This window comes from Colobus angolensis, unplaced genomic scaffold (genome assembly GCF_000951035.1).
Source record: "Colobus angolensis palliatus isolate OR3802 unplaced genomic scaffold, Cang.pa_1.0 Scaffold491, whole genome shotgun sequence".
In the NCBI taxonomy this organism is placed as follows: domain Eukaryota; kingdom Metazoa; phylum Chordata; class Mammalia; order Primates; family Cercopithecidae; genus Colobus; species Colobus angolensis.
In genome coordinates, this window is record NW_012118388.1 from 2,590,370 (window position 1) to 2,610,486 (window position 20,117).

The 20,117-nt window shown below is 37.5% G+C and overlaps 1 protein-coding gene across 2 annotated transcripts in view; it reads left to right on the forward strand.

The window, feature by feature from the left end:
- The first annotated feature begins 3,056 nt into the window (after nucleotides 1–3,056).
- The window catches only part of LOC105524225 (lipid phosphate phosphatase-related protein type 4), a 45,483-nt gene continuing 28,422 nt past the window's right edge, over nucleotides 3,057–20,117 (forward strand). For both annotated transcript variants that reach the window (XM_011959413.1, XM_011959412.1), the window contains exon 1: nucleotides 3,057–3,430. In XM_011959413.1, coding sequence (XP_011814803.1) covers nucleotides 3,209–3,430 — 222 coding nt within the window. In that variant the 5' untranslated portion in view covers nucleotides 3,057–3,208. The remainder of the gene's footprint in view (nucleotides 3,431–20,117) is intronic.

Sequence of the window (20,117 nt, forward strand, 5' to 3'; positions counted from 1 at the left end):
GTTTTACATTTCACCAAGTGCTTTCACATATATTGTCACAATTAAGCTACTAGGCATTGTTGTCGGATAGTACCAGTACTCTTCTCATTTTACATCATAGAAAACCAAAGCTTGGAGATACCAAGTGACTTGCTTATGACCAGAGTTCAAACATTACAAATCCTTAGCTCAAATTCATGTCTTCTGACTCCAAATTTCATTCTGTTTTGGTTCAAACTTTTCTATTTATTTATTCTATCTCTGAGTTCTGTCTACTGACTTTTTTATAAAATAGGGAAATCATTTGCCCTGTTCACTTCATTGCATTGTTTTGAGCATCAAAAGTGAAAGTAGTTAATATATATCAAACTGTTACCCCAGTGTAAGACATTATTATTGTGTTTAGTATTTAAGGGAATCTTTAGTTTGATTGTTTTAGGAAACACTATACATTAGAAAAATAAAATTCAAAAGAAGAGAGACCAAAGGAAGGAGAATCTGACCTAATGAAAGATAAAGGATTTACAATAAGAATTGGCTTTGAATTCTGAAACATTTCCCAATCCTTGACAATGTGAGCAGGTCAATCTGGGCAGACCAACTAGGGAGGAAAAAAAAGGGTCCCTTTCTGATGTTTAGACAATTTGTTGAATTGTTGAGGTATGGTCAACATACATCTCTGATATTTTATCACATACCTTCAGGTTTTTTGCTATTGAAATTAAGCAGGTATAGGTTTAGTCTTATATTTCACCTCTTCTTAAATAAAAACACTGAGTTTCCAGGATGATAAGATCTGTCTTAAGTTACATATGTTCTAGTTTATTTTTTACCTCACCAAAGATTGTAAATTTTCTTGAGGTACCAAGAAGGTTGAAAAAAGAAAGGCCTCCAGTACCCAACCCCCACAACACAAAGTAACATTGGTAGTAATGAAAAGTGTAATTACTGATTAATGTAATAGTTAAACAGAATCAACAAGCACTTAATGAACATATACTATGTGAAAAACTATGCCATCTAGTTACATATGCATCACTTAATTTTATCGTTCCATTTATTTCTTCACTGTATACTGATAACCTACTCTTTGCCAGGCACACTTCTCGTTAGCAGAAAATATAATAATGAAAACGTACTGGACCTTAAGGAGTTTACTAGTGGGTGAGGCAGGCAAGATAAAAAAGGACACAGAAATACTTGGTATACTATCAAATGGTGATAAATTCTATGAAGGAAAATAAAATAGTATAAAAGAATAAAGAGTAACAGAGGTCTGAGATTATGAATCTACTTGGTGCATCAAAGACAACTTCCCTGAGGAGTTCAAATTTGAGCAGAGATATGAATTAAGCGAGGGGTAAGCCATGCGATTTTGGTGGAACAGAGTTCTTGGACAAAGGAACAGTAAGTGCAAAGCTCTGGAGGCAGTGAAAGGCTAGGCTGGAATGGCCAGACCATTGAGGTGCGAAGTGATGTGAATGAGGTCCTAGAACCAGGCAGGGTGGCCAGGAAGGGCTTTAAGGAAGAGATGGCAAGTTTAGACTTTCCACTGAAGTGGAAGCGAGCTCTTGGAGGGTTTGGGTAGGGGAATAACACAATTGGGTTTACTTTTCAAAGGACCTTTCTGGTTGCTGCATAGGGAATGGTTTGTAGGTTGTGGGAATGGCAAGGGCAAAAGCTGGTAGAACAGTTAGAAGGCTGTTATGTTATGCCAGTCTAGGCAAGAGATGGCGGTCACTGTGTGTGGTGGGAGGTGGGGGCAAGTAGTGAGTTTGGGAAGATGTAGTTCTCTTCTGATTACTTCCATTTTCTAAGTGAAATAAGAGTTAATGTCAGGAACTGAGAATGAGGAGATTTGAGAAGTGAGAAGTTGTGAATGGGATAATGGCTGGACAGAAAAAAATTACAGAATTGTGGGGGCAACTCTAGGACCTACCTGGAGTTTGTGGTCACGAGTTGGATGTGAGACAGGATCATGCAGTTACATGTTTTCCTCCAGTAACTTTCAGTTGCTCTGGTAAGGGCAAATAAGTTGGCTCAACTAAGCTGGCATATTATCAGGTGAGTATGGCAAATTGGGAGGCGGAAACAAGCAATTACAATGTAAGGCTTTGGAACCCAAGCCCGGCAGAGGAAAATGGGAGCAAGAGGTGGTGTTGGCAGTGAAATGTGTACATTATCAGATAGGGTGGTCCCATATTGATAAAGACCTATTGGAGGAGCAACTAAAAGAGGGAAATGGATAAATTAGTTGGAAATTGTCCATCACATGCTTGAAATGGAGACTTGGAGATACTGGAAATGGCCTGGGACATGTGATCACAAAAGTAACTTATCTTTATTAGTATAATACCATGTCTCATGTTTGCTGGGTGTTTCTCTCTTCTGTATCAACTTGATACTTCTGGTTACCAAAGTAATCACAAAATTGAGACTAGCCATGTATACTACCAACAAGGTGAAGGACTTCAGATTATTAATATTTGAAGACACACTTCTTTTTACAGTTATGATTGTGATACTGACACTGTTATGGGAGTGTGACAGTGAGATTAGAACATACAGTAGCCTCTGGGCTCAGTGAGGATGCCTATTACCTGCGCATTCACACATCTGCCTCTCTGGATACAAGGAACCCATATAATTCCCACGCAACCGGTAGTGTTTGTTAGTGGGTGCTTCGGTGTGGAAGGGAGCCAAGGAGTCTCCTAGGTAGAGAATCCCCTGTAGGAGCTGTCATTCCTGGTTAGTAACCAGCTTTCAGTGAGTGCCTACCTCGGCCTACTTTTAGTATGGGATCCAAGATCTCATTTCGTGCAGATAGGGGTTGGTTTTCTTGCTATGGGTCAATGCGCTGGGGCAGGGCTTCTGATCCTTAGCATTCTTGAATAGCATTCCTAGAGTGACCTGGGAGGCTTCCCAGAAGGGGACTAGGTAGCTGGGCTCCTCTACCTCCCTACTGCAGAAACCAGGAGTGCGTCTCCCTTTTCGGATTCTTGACGTCAAGCTCCGGCAGCCTTGTAGCCTCCCAAGGGCGGTAGAGAGCTGAGGGAGGGTGACAGGGAGGGGAAGCCATTGCAGCAACAGCTTGGAGGAGGGAGCTGGACATCGTCTCTCGCCAGAAAAACGGGGAGCAGGAGCCAGACTAGGGGAGGAAGAGGACTGGCAAGCTCAGAGAATCGCTGGGTTGCTGCAAAAAGGGGCGGGGAGAAGGCGGGGGCGCTGCATGCAGCGCGCTGGCTCCAGCGGTGGCCGCGGGGAATGTGACATCAGCGGCGCCGGACGCTTGGGGCTGGAGGAGGCAGCTCGCCTCAGCTGCGCTGTGCACACCTCGCCCGGGGGAGGACGCAGACCCGGGCAGGCGGCAGGGATGTCGGCGAAGGAGAGGCCAAAGGGCAAAGTGATCAAGGACAGCGTCACCCTCCTGCCCTGCTTTTATTTCGTGGAGGTGAGTTGGCCCAGCGCCTTGGCATAATGCAGATCCTCTGGGCATCTCCTGAGCGAATTCAGGTCCTGGACAGCGTTGGAGGCGCAGAGATCGTGCCAGGGCGCGCGCCGCTGTCCCCAAATGCCCGACCCTCCCCTCTTCCCCTCGATTTCACAGCAGCTCCCCGAATGTGCCTGTGAATACCTGTCAGCCCGAGGTGATTACCATTAGAGGTGTCGCTGCTGGGTGGCCTACGGGGAAGGGATACCTGTGTGAGTGAGTGCGGTTTTAGTTCCTTGGCCCTCCTGTAGTGCCTGTGTGCACAACGTCCGCTAGTGCCCCAGAGGGGCCATGATGCCCATATTTCGGGATTTGTGTCTTCAACCTGCCGAGTACGTGTCGAGAACTCTGTGTGCACACAGCTATGCCTAGGGCATATGAGGGTTGAAGGTGTTTACATAGTACAAATATTGTTGATTGCTTTTATTACCCCTGCCCCCCACCCCCCGCCCACAAATCCTTCTCCTATTATATTATTATGGTGCTCACATACGCTTCTGAAATTGGATCTGCATCTCTAAACATCAATCATCGATGTACTGGCCTCTTTCCACAGTAAAAAAATACATATTATATATGTGTGCATACATAACTATATATAATATTTTAAATCTATGACATCATCTGATTTTACATGATTTGTATCTGTGTATTTACTGTGCTGAGCAGTATTATAGATAAGCAATTAAATGCAGATGTATCCATCATGACCCTCTAACTTGCCAAAATGCAGTATTTGAGGGAGAAGCAATTCATAGGAGTTATGAAGACTGGCAGATACAGTGGTTCTATGTACTGTGCTCCACTGCATTAGGAAGACATTTTTAAGCAAGACGTTTACTAAATTACAGATACAAATGGGATGTATTGCATATGTTTAGGGAAATCAGGTGGTTTTAGGCATAAAACTGTATTCTGTGTAGTTAGAGTCTGGGTTGCATAGAGAATTATAAGACTGTTGCTGAATCATAAATAACCTTCTCTGGCCATCTTTTCAGCCAAATATGGAGGTTTAGCCCTTCCAAGTACAAACAGTAGATTCTATATTCAATGATGGCAAGGCTTATTTATGATGAGGAATAGTCACTGCCTTGAAACTTGGGAGAAAAGACATTGTCAGTCTGTTCTTACAGGTAACAATATATTTGGAAGTTTTGTGGAGGTGTCATAAATTTTTTAAATAATTTCAGTTTTAAGAAAGATGTATGTGACTTGCATAAGTTTCAGAGAAATGATGGGTGACCCTTCATTAGTGACCCACAGAGAATTATCCTTTCTCTTTTCACAAGAGATTTTTGAGACCACGATTTAGGTAATTTTTGTTGAAAGATAATGAAGAGCTTTCTCAAGAAAAATGTAGGTAGGAGACGATTCCATAATGAAAAGGGTGAAGGAATAGAAAGATGAGATACCTGCCTTCAAGTTCAATCCATCAGACCACTTGTCGCACTGCTAATCCATGTAGTTTTGTATTGTAGTGATTTCATTTGTGTCTGAATCAATGACATTTGTCTAGGAGAAATCAGTTTGTCTGAGTTCCATCTCCAGGAAGGAACACACCTGAGGTCAGCAAGAAGCTGACTACATGGGGGTTGTAGCTATATGGCTTCAAGGAAAATGCCCTCATGAAAGAGGATGCAAACCAGACAATTAAGGATGTGCCTTTACAGACTGTCCATGTGCACTTTTGAGGCATCTTTAACCGGAGTACATGTCCCTTAAGCAAGAATTTTAAAAGTACAAGTGCCTCATAATGCATTTGAATTGTGTGTTTACGAACAGACATCTGACAATTGTTACTTCTTTTCCATGAGTGGAAATAGCCCAGATTCGTTACTCTTACTTTTTGGCCCATTCAGATATCCTCTATGAATTCCTTAGCAGGGCAAGCTATAGAACAATTACTTGAAGACAATTCATGGAGTTTAAATGAGCATTGATGACACTGTGTCTTGGGGTTAACAGATTTCAAAAACAGATTCACACAATTGGATTGCAAATTATCTTCCTAAAAATGAAATGTATGATGAACCACTAAAGAGTCTCCAGAAAATGGGAGACTGCATTAGTATAACAATTATTTAAGGGTTTGACCAGATGCACTACCACGCTCTTTTGAAATGACTCATTTTGAAGGTGGTGACAATGCACTAAATTTACATCTCCTTTGTAGGATGAATAAACATAGCTTGAATCTGCATGTTAGTAAAATGCTCTAGAGTAATGACACTTTGCTTTCCAGCACAGTTTCCCAAGACCTTAGAAATTAAGACGGAAAAGCGAAACATGAGTGAATCTCTTTCCATCACATATCAGTCTAAAGCACATATTTTTAGCCTTCTCTGTTACTCAAACCATAATTTAAGTAACAAGAAGAGTCTAACAAAACAGATCTCAGGAGAAAACAGTTCCTGGTTCTCAAGTCAGTGACACCATAAGGAACTTACACTTTGCCTTTTTTCAAGGAGTTTAGGAGTTTGACATCACTAATTCATGATAGGCATGAGATGTGAAGAAACTTTAATTGGGAAAATGAGGGAAGGGAAACTTTCACTTGAGCCAGAAGGGGCTGAAATCAAGATGGACTGAGTTATGTCAGGAAAATGGCAGCATGCTCTAGGAAAAACCTGGGCCTTGCACACAGATTGACTTGGTTCAAACACCACCTTTGCCAGATACTACATGAATAATTCTGGCCAAGTTACTTCTCTCATCCTTAGTTTCTTCACATATAATAGAAATTACATAATATAAATATAAATACACCTGTATTCATACATAATAGAAATTATTATACCTAAGTCTTAGAATATCAAATATATCATGCGGTTAAAGGATCATGGCTGAGATATGGTAGGCAATCAAGATATGTTAGTTCTTTTCCTTTCTTATAACTGTTCTTGACCTGAAATAAATTATTTTACTTATAGTTTGGACTTAAAGGATCAAGTCCTGACAAGTCCAGCTTGAGAGTTCCCATTGTTGAGAAGAAGTCATCTTCTCTGCAGTTTCTAAAAATAGTTTGGGCTCCACAGCCTTCTTGAAATGGATCTGTATTAATTGATACAAATGGAGAGAGTGAAGTACTATTTAAATTTTGTACAATAATAATGACAACCATTTATAAAGTACTTTATAAAGTACTTAATATGTACTAACAATAAAGCTAAATGCTTTACATGAGAGTGTCAATTCAATCTTCAAAGTTTCTCTTTAAGAAAGAGGCCATTATTATCTGTGTTTTGAAGAGAAACTGAAACTCATAAAAGTTAAACAACTTGCCCATTTTTATAAAGCAAAGTTAGAGGCAGGGCTGGGTATTAACTCAAAGCTCATGCTCTTCACCACTGCAATAACAATCTCTCTCAACGTGTTGAAAGAACATCCATATAGGCAAAGTTACTTTCTGTGGTTTCTCACCGGTAAAAAAGGAAGATGTAGTAAGGCAAGGGCACACTGACAAAGGTGATACAGTTTTCTCTGACAACAAATCGGTTTCCTTAGCTCAATTCCTCCTCCACTGGGAGCCTTCAAGCACAAAGAGTTGGTGGACAGTGCATACTCCCCACATTGGCTCATCAGTTAGTGGCTAGTGCCCCTCAACAAGGACTCTGGATAGATGCAAGGAAGGAGTAAAGATGTTGGCAGCCCCATTTGCAGAGTGTCAAGGTATCTCTAATTATACCCCTCTGGGCATTAGGCTGAGGTGTTCATGTTCAGCCACTAAAAGCAAGTAATCTTGTCTTTGTTCACCTCCATACCTGATGTTAAAGCACACATTGGTTTAAGGGATAGAATTCTTTTTTCTTACATTTTTGGTTTATGCTGCTGTTTGCTAATGAAATGGCTTATGGTTGACAGTAATATTGGATGGCGATTTGAAAAACACGGTGATTTTTAGTTTTGCACATCATTTTATGAGCAAGTTTCATAACTCAGTTTTACACTGTACAGCCTGGGAAAACAAAGGTCAAGTTGTGGAAAGAACTCTCAGATAAGCATAGCCACACCTTATTAGGATAAAGAGAAAAGCAGGTTAAAAAGGAATGTTCCACTAAAGAAAAGGTTTATTATGCCCTTAAAGTTCCCAAGTACCCTGCAAGTGATGGCTGTATCACTTACAGTAGCAATTGCAGCCAGCAGTATACTTAGAGTTAGCAAAAGAGTTTTCAAACTTTTTTTTTATTATTGTACTTTAAGTCCTGGGGTACATGTGCAGAACGTTCAGTTTTGTCACATAGGTATACACGTGCCATGGTGGTTTGCTGCACCCAACAGCCTGTCACCTATAGTAGGTATTTCTCCTAATGCTATCCCTCCCCTAGCCCCCCAACCCCCACAGGACCTGGTGTGTGATGATCCCTTCCCTGTGTCCATGTGTTCTCACTGTTCAACTCCCACTTATAAGTGAGAACATGTGGTGTTTGGTTTTCTGTTCTTGTGTTAGTTTGCTGAGAATGATGGTTTCCAGCTTCATCCATGTCCCTGCAAGGGACATGAACTCATCCTTTTTTATGGCTGCATAGTATTCCATGGTGAATGTATGCCACATTTTCTTTATCCAGAATATCACTGATGGGCACTTGGATTGGTTCCAAGTCTTTGCTATTGTGAAAAGTGCCACAATAAACATATGTGTGCATGTGTCTTTATAGTAGAATGATTTATAATCCTTTGGGCATAGCCCAATATTGTATGTGATAAGGCTGGTTGTCTGGGACTAGTGCATTTCCTTTATGCAAAGGATTACAGTGGTCCATCTGGGGCTCAGGCTCACAATTTTGTTCTCATTAGTCATCCTGCTCAAAGATCAATTCATTATGTAATGTAAACAAATGACAAATTACCTTTTTAAACCTAAAAAGATATAAATTCTTAACATGACATAAATGGGAAAGAGATTCTTTTTCTTTAAACATTCTGCTATATGACGTAACATTTTTATAGCAAACCTGATGCTAACTTTATGAAGGCAGAAGACTTATGCTTCACCTATATGCAAATATATTTTGACAGGGCTACCGATACAGAAAAGAGTTTGAAATTGCCTGTTATTCATATGAGAAAACACACAAAGACACATATGTATGCACACACTTCTGTGCATAGGTATGTACAAATACACATGGAATAAGAATATCATCTCTCTCTCCACTCAGTATAAAATTACAGTATCTGAAGCATTCCAATTCAGAATATTTTAGTCTCAAAAAATTCAGATTACTCAGAAAGTTTTCATTCCTTTTGTTTTTTTCTTTTTGTGGCAGGGTCTTCCTCTGTCACCCAGACTGGAGTGCAGTGGCATAATCTCAGCTCACTGCAACCTCTGCCTCCCGGGTACAAACGATTCTCCCACTTCAGCCTCCTGAGTACCTGGGACTACAGGCATGCACCACCACATCCAGCCAGTATTTATAATTTTTGGTAGAGACAGGATTTCATCATGTTGCCCAAGCTGGTCTCGAAGTCCTGGGCTCCAGCAATCCTCCTGCCTCAGCCTCCCAAAGTGCTGGGATCACAGGCATGAGCCACCACACCGGGCCTACTCAGAAAGTTTTCATTACTTTGAATGTGTAGTTAGCAGTAGATATTGTTGCAAGATTTTGTTAATGGAGCTTAATTACTATAAGGTCAGTAACTAAACAGTTTGTTCAGGAGTAGAAGCCATTGCTGCTACTCTGCTGCCATCCTACCTGGGGAAGTTCAACAAGCCTTTGAGCAAAGACACACATTTTGAAACACATTTTGAAATTGTGGTGTCTTGACAAAATCTTAATACAATTTTTATTTTCTTCCCATTGGAAATTGTCCACAGGTTTTTAATTGTAGCAAACATTAATTCACAAGATTTCTGTTCTATCTCAAGTTCTATGTTAAAATTATATAACTCACTTGATTTTCTTGCTAAGAAATATTGCTAGCTTATTCCCTTTTACATAAACTTCAGCATCAGTAGGAAATATAAAATAACTTTTCTGCATTGCATATACCAAAATAGTAGCTGTAAATTTTTTTTTCTTTTCTTTAGATTGTATAGAAGTAGAGTCTGCTCAAAGAAATACTTCAAACCCTGCCAAATGAGATGAGTTGGCAAGTCTCTTCTCTTTCAAAGTCACAATGCATAAACTCTGATGCAAAATAAAATAAATAGAGACTACAGCCCTAAGTTTTAGAGATAGAGTTAAATGAGGACATTTCTACAAATCTAAATATTGAACATAGCACTTGCTATTAGGGAATTATTTTCTATTTCTAAACACCACGACTATCTTACTGTTTCTTCATGGCCAAGTTACTCAAAATGTGATTTGTTCTACTTTATTAGGAAAGAAAAAATACTTGGCTTCTGCCAATTTCAAGGAGATTTTAATAATAATGATAATAATCATAGTAATAAAAAAGAATAGTCCATTTCAAGTCTTCTTTATATGACAGACTCTCTAGATACATTATTTTTAGTCTGGAGAACTATCCTATTGAAAAGGCATTGCTATCTTTATTTTTTGAACCAGAAATTGTAGCTAAGAGAGCTACTGTTTTTACCAGGGTCGCATAGCAATGAAATGAGGGAGTCAGGATTTCAGAGCTTGTCCATCTTGCTCTTGCATTAGGACTACACCATATTATCTCACACATACTTCCAACAACAATGCTAAACCTAGTGAAGAAGTGCAATGGAGAGCCCTGCCTCTGCTGTGACTTGGCTAGCTTCATGGTATCTGGATGCATGTATTTGAAACATGTCTGGTTGTGGCTCTGTCAGAATTGTGGATCAGAGTTTTTCTCTACATTCAGCTACAAAACTTGGCTGTGTTAGTGCTTTTTCCTACTTAATAGTAACTGGTTTAATTTTTGACATGTCTGAAAGGCACAGTGTCCCCTAAAAAGAAGCTCCCTTTGGGCAAGCACAAATGGCACCCGTGAGTCTCTGATGAAGATTAATGAGGATCAATGGGTGGGGGTGAGAGGGAAGACTTGGAAATTAAATAGAGTTTAGAAGAGTAGAATATGTAGGTCTATTAAAATGATAGAAAGAAAAAAATTCAAAAAGATAATAGAAACAGAGAGAGGTCAAGCCAAGCAGGATTAGAAGAAAAAGCATTAGAAAATTGAAGGTAGGAGTGAAGTATGTGTGTGTGTGTGTGTGTGTGCGCGTGTGTGTGTGAGTGATTGAGATCCAATCTATGAGCAAACCATGGAGACCCATTTAAATATTTTGGTTGTCCAAGCTGGTTGTTAAGGATTATTTGAGACACAATTATTGCTGTTTATGTTGGAAATGTATTACAAATGTTACTCATAGCAAACACATTTTCTCTCAGCATATGTATACAGCATAGGCTATTTCTCAAGCAACCTTTGTATTTAAAAGGTGAGGAAATGTCTTATAGAGTTTAAAAGTCTTATTATAGAGATAAGTCTAATAAAATTATATAATCCAATGACATATGGCCTCACTGTTTCTTCAATCACGTAAGAAAATTTTGCCTTGAAAAGGTTAACTGAGTTAACCTTTGGACATGCCAAGTATGCCTGAGTTACCTAAGGACACACTGCTTAATATCAGATCAGGAATAGAACCGAGGTCTCCTGACTCCTGTTCTAGTGCTCTTTCCTAATTATTACTATTTCTAGAATTCCTTATATTAGAAAGTTTCCCTCTGGATTATAACATTTAAAATACAGGTCATTCTAATTCTACATGTGAACAAATTGGGCTAGCTGTTTGTGCTAACTTCCAAACACATTTCATGACCACCTTACATTAAACAAGCAATTATGAATGGATCTTCCACTGTTCCAAGTTGTTAGGCTCTTTGAAAAGCATGGTAATAGCTAAAGATTAGAAAATCAGAAAGGATTTTTCTCATTGCCTATGTGCCCACCTGTAATTTCACAATTAACTCCCTCGATATGAGGTCTCTAACAGATAGTAAAGGAAAGCATAAACAAGGGAAAGAGTAAGAATATAATTTATGTCATCAGCTATAGAATAGCTTTGAATTTTCCCTTATACTTCAATGTAAATTTTTCATACATTATCTCATCTGATCCTTTAAATGCAACTGAGAAATAAATACAAACTCTATTTTAAAAATTAAGTAACGAAGACTCAGAGAAGTCCAAAAACTTGTCTAAAACTCAAGTAGTGCTATTTTCCATCTTGGTCAAAAGGAAAAAAAAGGTGATATTTAAACTGTGAAATGTCTAATTATGAGCATCATGGTAGCCTTTTATGGTATGAATTAGCTGAGAAATTTATTTACAGATAACTATCAAATGGAGTAATCTTTTCACGGTCAAGTGGATTTTGAAATATGGATGCCAAGGATAGAAATGCTAATTTTGGCATAAGTAACATTGAGGTGTTTTTCTTATCAATAATTAGACTGAACCAATTGCACTATCTGGACTAAACCAACCATTACTATCTGGTTGTTTGTCAAGCAATATAGAGGAGGATAATTGCTTTCTTATTTGCTGTAACAAGATGGTTTCTGCCTGTGTAAAACTGGTATTTAGATCACTTAGGAATAAATTAAAGAAAAGGGGAAAGACAAGTAATTAAAATCAATGTATTTGTGGAAAAGGTAAACATGGAATCAGTACATTTAACAGAAGAATGATGTTTGGGAGTTAGAGCAATGGAGGTAGATGTGACTATATTGTTAACAACTTAATGCTCTTACCAAAAGTCTGTGCTATGGGTTTGCTTAGAGGTAAACTGCCATTTAATGAAATCCTAGGCATGCTTCAGAAATTGAGTCCTCATGGATAGAGTCCAAAAGAGACTGATCTTATATCAAATGTTCTTCAATAAGGAATGCTAAAATGAAATTCCACGGTATAACTTGTTTCATACTCTTACAACAATTTATTTATGTACTGAGTAAATATTTATTAATTGCTTATGATATGATTTTTGGTAAAAGTAATAGAAACAATATGGAATCATCACTGGCATACTTTCTAGTCTATAGTAGAATTTCCATAAATTTTAACTGGATGTAATAAAACAAGACTAATCATATGAACATAAATTTTTCTTTAACTGTCTTTTATCAGCTGGTGGAGACATTTTTATTTGCAAAGTGATCATAAATTCCCTATCAGAGACATTGCTCAGCCTCATGGATTATTGAACAGTTGAAGATTAAATCAATATCCAAGGTCTATATGGGTCCTCATCTCTTAATTATGCTTATGTTCATTTTATGATCTAGGACCTACCTATGGATTGTTTGAGATTTGAGATTTCAAAGGCATCACTGAAGCAAAGAACTTGCAATTTTAGTTTTCATAGAAAGTTGTTTCAGTTAGATAAGGCACATACACCACAGACAATGTTTTGTGCCTATAGTAAAACAAACTATTAGATATAGATATATATATATTTTTTTACTTTTGTAAAAGAATATAGCTTTTTTTTTACTTGATCTGCCAATTAGCTTTGTGATCTTTGGCAATTAACTTATTTCCTCTAAACCTCATTTTCCTCATTTGAAAATAATTGAACTATTGTGGTCAGAATAGAGTAATTATGACCCCTTGATCATATACAAATTATAAAATATGGCCAAGAATTCTAAAGCAAAGTCAGGCGTAGTAAATGAATTTTCTCTTTCCCATTTACCAGCACCCCCTCTCCCATCTTGTCTGAAGTAAACTTTGTGGTGGCTTTAGATGCTACCAGATTACCTGGAAAGGGGCTGGTTCTCCTGATTGTTTTCTGTTGGTATCACACATTTATGTGTGTTTTATACAGTGTGCATACAACGGTAGAGCAGTTTATTATAATGTTTAAATACAATAACAATAAATATTTACTGGAATTCCTGCTCATTTTTAAAGATAGAGCGACATATGCACACACTTACAAAATAGAGACCACTTTTTTTCAGTACCCTTACCTTGACCTAGTCAGTGGAGGGGAATTCTCATTTACTGAGCATCTTCTACACACAGTGCCCAGGTAACACTCTACTGAAAGTCCCTATGCCAGGGTTGTTGGGAGGCCCATAATCTGTAAGCCACTGCCGTTCTCAGCTTTCCAGAGTTCTAAAGTGTCATACATAAACTCATCAGCAGCAGTGTCTGTTCAATGCAAATTAAATATCCTCCCATGCCTCAACTGAACCATCTGTGAAATAAAGAATATTATGCTTTCTAAAAAATGATGAATAAATTAGATTTAGTCTTTGGGAAAGAGTCATCTCATTTAGGCTATTGTATGATTCATTGAAATCTTTTTTTTTTTTAAGGCAGTTGCATATACCCTGAAGAATTAACAGGTTACTTATCCCTTGGGTGATGATCTGAAAATGCTTGTATTGTAGCAACTGAGATTTGACTGACTAAAACATGGAGAACATCCAACTGTGAAGATTTGGACATAAATAATGTCTTCTTCATGGCAAAAACTCATAAAAAGGATAGTCAGCAATCTGTTATAAACAATGTACTATAGAGAGATGAACTTTTGAAAACTCTTCTGCATTAAGACCTCATTTGGTTTCTAGCTTCCAGTTGAATTTGATGCACATGAAGGAAAATTATTTGATGGTGTTATGTTTTTCAATATTTAAGTCTCAGACTAGTGGATATTCCATAGATAATATTGGTTCTAGTAATTTTTAGATGGTTGGCCCAGGACCTAATTAAGGAAAAATTCCTTTTATTATTTATTTTTAAACTCCAGCCTATAGAACAATGCAAATAGCAGAGAGCAGACACTCTCTCAATAGATCTGTGATACATTAGTTGTGGTGTTGGTCAATAAATCTAGCAGCTTAATTAATGAATATAGGGAGGCAGAGCCTGGACTGAACCTCAGCTTTGGCCTTGGCCTTGGCCACGGCCACATTATTCTTTGGCTGACCTTGAAGGCTAGTGGTCCTTTCAGTCCTGTTCAGAAATAGAGGAAGAGATTGCTAAGACTTCACTGCTCAAATGTATGTTCCAACATGACTAAGAATGGCCAAGAGTAGCACATCCTAGAAAATGCCTACTCTATGGGACTACAAAAAACTTTAAGAACTGCTCATTCCTCATTCCAAATCCCCCAGCCAACCAAACTCAACAGGCTCTGTTTCTTCCTCCACCACTACCCTCCACCTTCCCAAGATTCCAGAGGTCAATGCAGCACAGTAGGGAGAGGGAGCGGGGTATAAGGTATCTCATATGAGATGACCCTAAGAATCACAATGTCCTTAGTCATCTGTCCTCAGTTCCACATTCTTTCCAGGCCATGTTAAAAAAAAAAAATCACAGAGAGGACAGCAATTTACAATCTAGGCAGAAGCTCTTTAGCGTGGAGACTGAGCTTGGGCAGTGAGGCAGGGCAATTTAGCTCTCTCTCACACTCTCTCTATCTACTGTTGGTTCAAACCACTTACCTTCCCAGGTGATTGTGTTGGTCAGGCAATCCAAAAGCAGTTATATTTTTTCATTTAAGTATTTAGTAATAAAGTGGCTTTCTTTGGCAGTTACATAGCATTTTATTTATATATATTGTTCATCTGTCTTTTTGATGCATTTTCCACTAAAACACATAATACAATCCTACCTACTTTAATTAATGTAATCACAGCATTAATATGTTAGAAAATAAAATAGAAATTATTAATGTCCCACATTAACAGCTCAACTTTAACATCTCTTTTACATGCACCAAGACTTTTCAAAAGTGAAACTTAAATAACTAAGGCCTTCAGCAGCATTGGAAAGTTTTAACTTTGAAGAAGGGCTCATAATGTGCATCTAAGTGTGCATCTAAGTGTGTATAAAGATGTGTACATGGGAGACAAGCTCAGAGGGAAGAGAAACTTGTGATATGCTATAGTGTTCTAATCTCTGAAATTAGATAAGAAATTCCTTTTCTGGACAATTAATAGGTCAAATAAAATGTATCAGGCACAAGGCAAATACTAAAAATATTTGTTAAATAAATTGAATAAATATAATAGAAAATATGAACTTTCATAATGTTTAAGTAAAATGGTTTAATGACAAAATTGATACCTTATTTTAATAAACATTGTGAAACCATAATTAATTTAGAAATACTGTTGGTCTTTAATTCAGTCATTTCTGTGTGTATAATGTTAAGATTATAGGTCAATTTAGATCTCAAAATCAAAAATTTGCTTTTCTTATGCTATAACTCAAATACAAGGGGACTTCTAAAAGTTCATGGAAAAAATTGGATTAAAAGATAAACATAAAAAACATAAACTTTATTTCTCAACATAAGCTCTATCAAGTTCAAGATAGTTTTGTAAGCAATGATAAAAGCTGTTTAGTCCATTCCTAAAGAACTGATGCTCCTGGGAATTTAACCATGTCATTGCAAAATTTTTTACATTATCAACTGAAGAAAAATGGGTGCCTTTGAAAGATTTCCTAAGATTAGAAAACAAAAATAAGTCAGAACGAGCCAAATTAGGACTGTGAAATGCATGTCTAATGATTTCTCATTGACACTCTCACAAAATTGCCCTTGTTTGGGTGAGAGAGATGAGCATTGTTATGGTGGAGAAGGATTCTCTAGCAAAGCTTTCCTGGGCATTTTTCTGCTAACGCTTTGGCTAGCTTTCTCAAAACACTCTAATAATAAGCAGGCATTACTGTTCTTTGGCCCTCCAGAAAGTGAACAAGCAAAATGCTTTGAGCATCCCAAAGTGATGTTGTCATGACCGTTGCTCTTAACCAGTCCACCTTTGCTTTACCAGGACCACTTTCCCATCTTGGTAGCCATTGTTTTGATTGTGCTTTGTTTTCAGATCATGCTGATAAAACCATGCTTCATCACTTGTTACAGTTCTTTGAAGAAATGCTTCAGGACTTTGATGGCCTACTTGTTTAAAAAGTTCCATTGAAAGCTCTACTCTTGTCTGCAGTCAATCTGGCCACAGTCACTTTGGCACCCATTGAATGGAAAGTTTGCAAAACTTCAATGTTTCAGTCAGAATTGTGTAAGCGAAACCAAAGGAGAGGTCTATGTTGTTGGCTATTGTTTGTGTTGTTAGTAGTCAGTCCTCTTCAATGAGGGTATGAACAAAACAAATGTTTTCCTTGCAAATTGATGTGGATGGTCTGATGTTGTGGGCTTCATCTTCAACATCATCTTTTCCCTTCTTAAAATGAATCATCCATGTGTAAACTGCTGATTTCTTGTCTTTATAAACGTTCTGTAAAGTATCAATGATTTTGCCATTCTTCTACCAAAGTTTCATCATAAATTTGATGGATGTTCTTGCTTCAATTTTAGCAAAATTCACGTTGCTCTGATAGGGGTTCTTTTCAAACTGATATGTTATCCTTCTTGGCGTTTCAAACTGGATCTTTTTCAGACATGTTATGAGTGAGTATGAGCTTATTTTGGTGCAAAAGATTGAAATCCATTCACAGTTCTTTTCATTATATACATGTTCCATGACTTTTGAAGATCCCTCATATAGAAGTTTTAGTTATGTCACTTTTGCCTGACATTATTGCAATAGACTTTTTCCCCTTAACGCTTGTTTTGTTTGCACTATGTCTTTCCTTTGCCAGATTATGTGAACATCTATATGCTGTCTTTGTATGAATATAACAATCCCACTAATAAGGAAAACACTCTTTAATCTAAGTATATTGAGGTCTTACTTTTGTTAGAGGACATCAAGAATATATACAATATCACACATTATAGAAATTGTAGGGTAGCATTAACAATCTATAAAGAGAAATATTCTAATTTTTTTATTTTGTTATTTCTCAATATCTTTGGAAACCCATTGGTCCATAGTATAAGCTTCTAGGAAGAGGTAGTATGTACAATAATCACAAACATGAATTGGGAAGCCAGATTTCTTGAGTTTGTAATCCAGCTAACAAGCTGTATAACCTTATACAAATCATGGAATCTTATTGTATAACCTTGTACAAATCATGTAATCTTATGTAATCTCAGTTTCCTCATCTGTAAGATGGCAGTAATAATAGTACCCTCATCAAAAAGGTGTTGTGAAGATTGCATGAATATAAACATATAAAGTACTTTAAATGGTACCTGTCAAATATTAGTAGCATTAAATCACAATTATTACCCAAATTTTAAAATATCAGCTGTATGTTGTAAGGGAAGAGAAATTACAGCTGGAAGAAAGGATTTAAAAGCAATTACTTTTAACAATTGAAATACAGATCCTCAGCCTCAGGTCTTAGTCTCTAATTTGTTTTAAAGAATAAAATGCTTTCCAAGACAATGCACATACTTCAGTGTCTAATTATGTAAGAAGAACAAATTTTCACTACCTGAGGTTAAGACTGGTGATTACAAAACCTACTACCCCAAGCCTAGTGCTAGATCAATATTCATGTAATAAAACAACCATTTATCATTATTTTTGACTTTACTGTTAGATCATTGAGTGATTGTATTGGTCCTTTTAGAGCTGTAAAGATGCACTTTCATATTCAGGTATAAAACATAAAACAGATTTTTTCCCATTCAACCTAAAACATCTATTAGGTGAAGTATTATTAATTATCTTCTCTATTAATTATCATTGCTATGGAGGATCCAATGTAAGTTTCTTGATTTTTTTAATGCTAATGAAATCATTAGAATTCTAGAAATTTAAAATAGAAAGCATTTTCTTGTGGTAGACTAAACGAAGATCTTTTTAAATGGGAGATATTTTCTTAACAATACTGCAAGAACGTCTCAACATTTGGCATCTCTCTTCAAATTATCCATATATGTATTAGTTTATTGCATATTATTGTATATATTAGTTTATTGTATATTGAGGACACCTAGTATGTCAGGGATAAAGAGATGGATAAGACAATTTCTCTGCTTTCAAGGATCTTGTCACCGAATACGAGAGAACGTAAAGGAACAACTTCCATCCCATATGACAATTGCTATGATCCAGGCATTCATCAGGATATCTCTGTATGGTCAGAGAAAGTGCTCCAAAGGAAGCACTAAAAGCAGGAAAACATCTGGAACCTTATGTTTGCCTAATTTCTGATACTTTATGTTAGAAATAATTTACTAGGGAAGACAAAACTGAAAATAAAAGCACACCATATCCAAAATACAATTAAATGCTCTTAAGATATTCCCAAAACCAAAATAATACAAATGACTTCAAAGAAACTGCACAGGGAAGAACCTTCAGGACCTGAGGGCAGCACATCAGTGAGAGTGTGATTGGAAAGTGCCTGCCAGCCCTTTGCTGTTGTTGCCGTTGAAACCCCTTGACACATGGCCATCTCTCTCCTGTGTCCTTTAAACTGGCAATCTCATTGAAGCCTGGGGCTATCCTTTCCTGAAAAGCACTAGACTAGTGCCAGATGGTGACATGTGGCAGAATGGCAGCAGGATACACGGCGGTGCATGCTTCCAGGAATTTAACAGACCAGGTTTCTATTACTGGCCTTTGAAGCCAGGCGCTCTATTTTACTTATCTGGGCCATGGTCCTTATCTCAAATTTATCTTAAGAATCCCCAGGAGGTTATAAGAATTAAATTAGATAATTAGGAGGAAATGTCTAAATGAAGACTCAGTAAATGTCCTTTGCTTTTTAGGTCTGAGTACATACGTAATAAATTCTACTGAAACTGAGAGGAGCTCTAGAAAAGACAGATCTCAGATTGGAACAAACAAAGCCATTTTCATGTTTGGGTGATAAGGAATAAGTGAGTAGAGAACATGTTTAAGAGTAATAAGAAGAGAAACAGAATGGCCTTCTTCAAACTGCACCTTTCTCGTAGGACCCCCTCTCCCCATATGGGCGCCCCACATGCAGTTATCTTAGCGGTGTGGAGGAGGAAAGCCAGTTGAGTTCCATGAGCAAAGAATTTTGAGCACATTTCCCAAGTTAGACACCTGGGTAGGAGTCTGGGTATTCCCACTTGGGGGCTTTGTGGCTATTGCACAATTTAGGTAAACTATTTCTGCCTCAGTTTTCTCATTTGTAATTTGGGGATACTGATACTTTATACAGTGTAGATTGAATATAGCAATCTTTTAAACTTAACTAGTATCTGGCACCTAAGTCCTCAACACCTGCTATATAGTTTTCAGAAATTGTCTATGTTTTTTGTTCCTTTAATCAAAATGTCTTGATTTCTTTCAACTAAATTCAGTGAACATTTATTGGACACCTAAAACATTCAAAGCACTGGGTAAATTGCAAAGGTTTCACTTTTGAGTACTTGATCTTGGGGCAAGGGCTGGTAATATATAAATAACTATAATCAGAGGCAGACTAACAGATCCTTCGATAAAGTTAGATATGAAGTATGTGAGATGGAGTCTTCAATTCTGAGTGGAGAGCCTGGAGAAGGTTTCAGGGAGAAAAAAATTCTATGACCTCAACCTGAAAGGATAAGTCCAATTTTTATGAGAAATAAATGTGGAACTGTAACGTGAAGCAGAGACTAGAACACGTCTTTTTGAAATATAAATATAATGGGAACATGGGCTGTCTTTCTGGTTTAGGAGAGTGGAGAGTAGGTGGAAAGCAAAATTAACCAAGAAAGGCAGATCAAGGCCATATTTTAAAAAGTCATAAATATCATTCTAAAAAATTTGCACGTTATTTTGTTATTAATGGGGCACCATTAAATGCACGATGAGGTGTGAATTCT